The sequence below is a fragment of the Centropristis striata genome, unplaced genomic scaffold (genome assembly GCF_030273125.1).
Source record: "Centropristis striata isolate RG_2023a ecotype Rhode Island unplaced genomic scaffold, C.striata_1.0 Scaffold_69, whole genome shotgun sequence".
In the NCBI taxonomy this organism is placed as follows: Eukaryota; Metazoa; Chordata; class Actinopteri; order Perciformes; family Serranidae; genus Centropristis; species Centropristis striata.
Genome location: NW_026739085.1, coordinates 15,001 through 22,217, shown reverse-complemented (window position 1 = coordinate 22,217; position 7,217 = coordinate 15,001). Strand labels below are relative to the sequence as shown.

General features: G+C 44.3%; 1 protein-coding gene across 1 annotated transcript in view; it reads left to right on the top strand.

Moving 5' to 3' along the window:
• The first annotated feature begins 1,556 nt into the window (after nt 1-1,556).
• Nucleotides 1,557-7,217, top strand: part of LOC131968039 (protein HIRA-like) — an 8,162-nt gene continuing 2,501 nt past the window's right edge. The window contains exons 1-7 of the mRNA XM_059328785.1: nt 1,557-1,635; nt 1,929-1,987; nt 3,643-3,748; nt 4,853-4,975; nt 5,085-5,248; nt 5,376-5,464; nt 6,321-7,217. The exon at nt 6,321-7,217 is cut by the window's right edge and continues 2,501 nt beyond it. Coding sequence (XP_059184768.1) covers nt 4,956-4,975; nt 5,085-5,248; nt 5,376-5,464; nt 6,321-6,437 — 390 coding nt within the window. The 5' untranslated portion in view covers nt 1,557-1,635; nt 1,929-1,987; nt 3,643-3,748; nt 4,853-4,955 and the 3' untranslated portion in view covers nt 6,438-7,217. The remainder of the gene's footprint in view (nt 1,636-1,928; nt 1,988-3,642; nt 3,749-4,852; nt 4,976-5,084; nt 5,249-5,375; nt 5,465-6,320) is intronic.

Below are 7,217 nucleotides of genomic sequence, written 5' to 3'. Positions count from 1 at the left end.
TCATTTTTAATTCTCGAGGATATTAAACATTGGCATTGAAATGCTGGAACGGCTGTTAGGGAAATCTAAGTTTAGCTGTTTTAAAAGGACTTTGAGGTTTGTTATGTTATCTTCATACAGATTCAACATGGCGGCTGGCTGATGACTTATGTAAACAAACACACATGTAAACAGACAATTTATCGAGTCCGGAAAAATAACGATATTGATTATCGTGACGGACCATTTTCTTAACAAACGAGACTGATTTAGCACATTTTAATCAGAATTGAGGCACAAAAATGGTTGCATTGCAGAGATATTTACATATTTAGACTTGTGTTATTGTGTTAGAGTTTGTTTTTTTGTACGAGTTGATAGAAAGATAGTTTTGGTCGAGACTTTTCATGTCGAACTAAACGAGAGCAGTGATTAAGAAATCAACTAGGCCTGTCACGATAATTACTATATCGACTTATTGTTCGCTGGATAAAATGGACACAATATTTTTTTTCTGGGTTCGATAATCATTGTTTACATGTGTGTTTGTTTACATAAGCATCAACATTTTCACAGTTCTTTCTCCGTATCCTGTCATTCTGTGGGAGGCAGGGCTCACACACACACACACACACACACACACACACACACACACATACACACACACACACACACACACACATATATACACACATAAACACACACTCTCACACACACAGACACAGACACAGACACACACACACACACACAGACACACACAAACACACACTCTCACACACACACACACACACACAAACACACACACACACACACACACACACACATAAACACACACACAGACACACACACACACACACACACAGAGATACACACACAGACACACACACAGACACACACACACATACACATAAACACACACACACACACAGACGCGCACACATAAACACACACACACACACACACATAAACACACACACAGACACACACACACACACACACAGACACACAGACACACACACACATACACATGAACACACACACACATAAACAGACACACACACACAGACGCGCACACATAAACACACACACACACACACACACACACACACACATAAACAGACACATACACACAGACGCGCGCACATAAACACACACACACATACACATAAACTCACACACACACTGCCCTGCCTCTTAAAGGAGCCACGCCACTCTTATAGTGGACGCGTTATAACGCGTTATGACTTTTTGTGCTTTTTTGTAAAACTGCAGATGTTTGGCAGCAGGAATTGCCAAAAAAAATCTCAAACAGCTGTTTATATATTATTTATAATATAAGATCATAAATGTTTATCTCAGTACGATTTTTGTTCATGGAGTCTGTTAGTCTGTTTTATTTGTTTTGATTGAACATTATTTATTTATTTATGTTTTATTTCTCTAGAATGTTTTAATATTTCTTTTCCACATTTGTAATTTGATATAATTGGATTATTATGCTCTTATATTATTATATCAGTCGCATTAAATTGTCTTTAAGACATCAAGAATATATGATATGATAATCATTTATCATGATAGTTTCTGGGAAAATATATTGTCCTAAAAAATCAAAAACAGGCCTAATGTTAGGATCATTGCCTGAGTTTTCTGCAGGTTTGTTTACTTGATGATATCAGCAACACTTTATCCAACATGATGTTTCACCAACTATTGTAAGACCTAAGCATGTTTTCACTGTCAATAGAAACAAACAAAATGTTTTCTTTATTTTCTTTCATTTATTCAGGGTATTATCATTATAGCAGCAGTATAAGTTGGTCTTAAAATAAAAATAATATGACATTAATTTCTGGGACCATAGATGGTCTAACAGGAACAGTAATGGTGACGATGGAGGTCTTTGCTGGTTTTTGTTTGTTCATTAGTTTGTTTCTGTGTGTGTGCAGGGACGTTCAGAAACAGAAAGCTCTGGTGAAGAACGAGTCGCTGCTGACCATTTTATCTGGTGAGACACACACACACACACACACACACACACACACACACACCAAGAGTTTTAGTGAATAAATGTGTGAATAATTGGAGAAAATGATATCAATGTCATGTCTGTGTGGTACTAACATAATATTAAATGACACATAGAAATAACACTTTTTTAAGCTTCGTTTTGGTTCAAACTTCAATGGTAATGGCAGTTTTTACAGTTTCTTTCGATAATAAACTGTACTTAAAAAAAAAGAAGAAAGAAAACAAGACTGTTGAACCCCACCAGCTGGTTTGAGGTTCAGAGGGTTAATAGAAATCATCACACAGACAGATTTATATCATCGAACTCAGGGAAAGAAAGCAAATAAGAGAATTCCCCCAAATGTTGAATTGTGTCTCTGGAAGTACATTAAACATGTGATTGACCCTAAAAATGTGTGTGTGTGTGTGTGTCTCTCTGTGTGTGTCTCTCTGTGTGTGTCTCTCTGTGTGTGTCTGTGTGTGTGTGTGTGTGTGTGTGTCTCTGTGTGTGTCTCTGTGTGTGTGTGTCTGTGTCCTGTGTGTGTGTCTGTGTCCTGTGTGTGTGTGTGTGTGTCTGTGTCTGTGTCCTGTGTGTGTCTGTGTCCTGTGTGTGTGTGTGTGTGTGTGTGTGTGTCTGTGTCTGTGTGTGTGTCTGTGTCCTGTGTGTGTGTGTGTGTGTGTCTGTGTCTGTGTCTGTGTCCTGTGTGTGTGTGTGTGTGTGTGTGTGTGTGTGTGTGTGTGTGTCCGGTGTCTGTGTGTGTGTCCTGTGTGTGTGTCCTGTGTGTGTGTGTCTGTCTGTGTGTGTCTGTGTGTGTGTGTGTGTCTGTGTCTGTGTCCTGTGTGTGTCTGTGTCCTGTGTGTGTGTCCTGTGTGTGTGTGTGTGTGTGTGTGTGTCCTGTGTGTGTGTCCTGTGTGTGTGTGTCTGTGTGTGTGTCCTGTGTGTGTCTGTGTCTGTGTCCTGTGTGTGTGTGTGTGTGTGTGTGTGTGTCTGTGTCCTGTGTGTGTGTCCTGTGTGTGTGTGTGTGTGTGTGTCTGTGTCCTGTGTGTGTGTGTGTGTCTGTGTGTGTCTGTGTCTGTGTCCTGTGTGTGTGTCTGTGTGTGTCTGTGTGTCTGTGTGTGTGTGTGTGTGTGTGTGTGTCCTGTGTCTGTGTGTGTGTGTGTGTGTGTGTCCTGTGTCTGTGTGTGTGTGTCCTGTGTCTGTGTGTGTGTGTCCGGTGTCTGTGTGTGTGTCCTGTGTGTGTGTGTGTGTGTGTGTGTGTGTGTGTGTGTGTGTGTGTCTGTGTCCTGTGTGTGTGTGTCTGTGTCCTGTGTGTGTGTGTGTGTCTGTGTCCTGTGTGTGTGTGTGTGTGTCTGTGTCCTGTGTGTGTGTGTCTGTGTGTGTGTGTGTGTGTGTGTGTCTGTGCCCTGTGTGTCTGTGTCTGTGTCTGTGCCCTGTGTGTGTGTGTGTGTGTGTGTCTGTGTCTGTGTCCTGTGTGTGTGTGTCTGTGTCTGTGTCCTGTGTGTGTGTGTCTGTGTCCTGTGTGTGTGTGTGTGTGTGTGTGTGTCTGTGTGTGTGTGTGTGTGTGTGTGTGTGTGTCTGTGTCTGTGTGTGTGTGTGTCCTGTGTGTGTGTGTGTGTGTGTGTGTCTCTGTGTGTGTGTGTGTGTGTGTGTAGGTGCTGACACCACCGTGTCCCAGTCTCTGCTGACTCAGCAGGGCGTCCCAGTCGTGGGTCTGTCCAACGGGAAGTCGTACTGCTTCAGCTCCTCTCTGGAGACGTGGTGAGAATTTCAGTTCCATTCAGTAATAACTTGTTTCTCTGTAAGTTTTCATATGTCCCACGCTCTTGAATGCACCGTAGCCGTTCTGACACTATTGAATGCACCAGACCTGTGTGTGAAGTGCCGTGCTGTGAGTGTTAGTTTTCTTCAGCTGCTCCTCCTGGTTTATTGCTCCGTCATGGCTGACTTCTGTTAATCAGCCTCAGCTCTGAGTTCAGCTCCACGTTTGGTCTTTCTGTTTCCTTCTGATTGGCTGTTGTCACGCACATTTCCCACATGTTTGATAGAGTAAATATGCTCACAGCTGATCACCGTAATCGACCTGAAATTAATCACGATCACTAATGGAGAACATATAATCACCCAGGCTTACTGCCAAGTATCAATATCCGTTGCAGGCTCGCTTTTATAAATATTCTGGTTTCATATGAAACTACATCAGGACATCGTGTCGGGAAGTTGTCGAAAAAACGCTGCAAAGTTCATCTTTTTTGATGTTTCATTCAGAAACATTAAGAGCAGAGAAGCTTGTTGTTTGTAAAGTTTGATAAAATGCTGCAGTTGTTGTCGTCCAACATGTTTGATATCAGTTCAGTTTGACTGGATACTTTGTTGTCAGTCTGTGGCTTTGACTCATTGTGGAGAAATAAAAAGACTGAAGTGAGATGAATACACTGAGAATTTTCTCTGATTGGACAAAACAATTCTTGATTGAATTTAATTCTGTGGACATAAAATGCAGTTAAACAAATATATTGTATCAATACTCACCAGAACACAAAATGCTTAAAATCACAATAATATCGTATTGTGACTCAAGTATTGGGATAAAACGGTATCATGAGGCCGATACGCTGATTTACACCTCTAGAATAAACTGTCTTTGTGCAGTTCCATTATATTGATTTACAGATTTTAACTTCAATTTTATGGTAAATATTTGGAATAAGTGTAATTTACTTTTTTATTGCATTTGCATCACACAAAAACAAGAAAACCTGTAGAATTGTAGTAAATTTCTGGCCCTTTTTTGAGGCCAGGTGAAAACGAGTTCAAAGGCTTTGAAAGGAGAACTGACACAAAGTGAATGATTGTCCCTCTCAGGACTCTGATAGCAGATAAGGGGGACTCTCTGGTCCAGTGTGCAGACTTCAGGAGCTGCCTACCTTCCCACGATGCACCTGCCTCCTCGGGGCCGCTGGCCGTCATGCAGGGACGCAACCTCAAGTACGACACACACACACACACACACACACACACACACACACATTATTAAATCTGCTGTGAGTCCAGAGTCCCTGTGATGAAGTCATGAATGGTGTCTGTGTCCCTGCAGCGCTGGTCGCCTGGCGTCCCGGCTCTCCTCCACGCCGCACCACCTGCAGCAGAGCATGACGCTCGCCTTCCTGGAGAACCAGCTGGCGTCAGCGCTGACGCTGCAGTCGGCGCAGGAGTATCGCTACTGGCTGCTCATCTACGCCAGATTCCTCGCCAACGAAGGTACACGGCCTGACCCGAGACACACTCACACACTCACTGTGTGTTTGTGTGTATTTTCACTGTGGATATTAACTGTGTGTGTGTGTGTGTGTGTGTGTGTGTGTGTGTGTGTGTCTGTCCCCTCCAGGATCAGAGTACCGTCTCAGAGAACTGTGTAAGGAGCTGCTGGGTCCGGTCCACAGGTCAGCAGCCTCCTCCTGGGAGCCCACCACTCTGGTACGATCACATGTTTCTGTTGTTGCTTTTAGAAAACCTGGTTGCTAACAGTGTTGCTAACAGTGTTGCTAACCGTGTGTTCAGACCGGACGCGTAGCGAATTTTCGCGTCGCGTTACTCGCGCGAGTAAATAACTCGCGAATTTTCGCCCAAGAGACTATTTAGCGCCAAATAATTCCCTCCATTTCATTCTGTCATCAACCATGACAAGCATAGCGTCCCTGTACCTGCTCTGGAAGTCCGAGATACGTCGGAAAACACGCCGTCGTGTCTGGGCGAGTGACATCATCCGGAGGCGCACTCAGCACGGAGAGAGGACCGCAGAGTACTTCCACCTTTTTCCCTCCTGCCGACCCACTCCTCCTTCCTGCCTCTTTTCTCCTCTCTCTCATGTATGTATCTCGGACACTGTCGTCCAGAATCTCAACGCTGATAGGCTGTCCCGACACAGCGTCACGCAAATATTTCGCCAAAGTTGAATTTATTGAACTCGCGCGAATTTGCGTTGTTTAATTCGCGCCGCGACATTCGCGTCAATCGCGGCATTCGCGTCGCGCGAAACCCGTGATTCGCGCCGCCGGCAAAAATTTGCGTCTATTCGCGTGTTTGCATTGACTTTGTATGTAATCTTGTCGCGCGAAATATTCGCTACGCGTCCGGTCTGAACGCACCGTAACAGTGTTGCTAACAGTGTTGCTAAGTGTTGCTAACAGTGTTGCTAAGTGTTGCTAACAGTGTTGCTAAGTGTTGCTAACAGTGTTGCTAACAGTGTTGCTAACAGTGTTACTAAGTGTTGCTAACAGTGTTGCTAACAGTGTTACTAAGTGTTGCTAACCGTTAGCGTCTGTGTGTTCAGGGTCTACGGAAGCGTGAGCTGCTGCGGGAGGTTTTGCCCGTCATGGTGGAAAACCTGCGATTCCAGAGACTGTTCACGGAGTACCAGGACCAGCTGGAGCTGCTGCGTAACAAATAACACACACACACACACACACACACACACACAGAGACACAGAGACACTCAGACTGCCACAAACACACACCTGGACTCATCATGAAACCAGTTTTGGTTCTCCCGGTAAACTCTTTCTGACTGGCAGCTTGGAGCTGTCCTGGCTGGAGACCCTCTGGGGGTCTGGAGACCCTCTGGAGACCCTCTGGGGGTCTGGTGAGAACTGGACTAGCAGCTCTGGGACTCTCAGCTGTCGCTCACTGGGAAGAAGTGGGTGCTTTTTTTTTTTTTTTTTTTTCTAATCACGATCTCAGTTTGACCTTTTTCGTCTTTTGTCTTTTTTCTTGCTGAACGTGCTCCCTCTGACCTATGCACCTCTCTGCACTCCTAATCATGGACTATAAGAGGAGGCGCTGGTTGGACTCCTGGTTCCTCCTCAGAGAGAAACAAACACAAACAGAAATCAGAAATGGATGTAAAGGAGCAATAGGCTTGTACCAAAGTGATGCCTTTGACAGTGTAGAAACAACAGAAAGGAGAAGGCGTCCAGACAACAAGGTCCGACCGGCGGTGGGGAGTTTCCTTCAGGGGGTCGTGTCTCTTTAATGCCAAAATGTGAAGTCAATAGTGAGCGAAACAGATAATCAGGAAGGAGCTCAGAGATTTACGCCATGACAAGAAGAAATGAATGTGTTAAAGAGCACTTATAGGGAGACTTTGGGTTTTTTAAGATGTGTTGTATGACGTAGTTATCCTGCTGGTGGATCTGTTTAAACTAAAACCTCTTCACCTCGCTGTCAGACA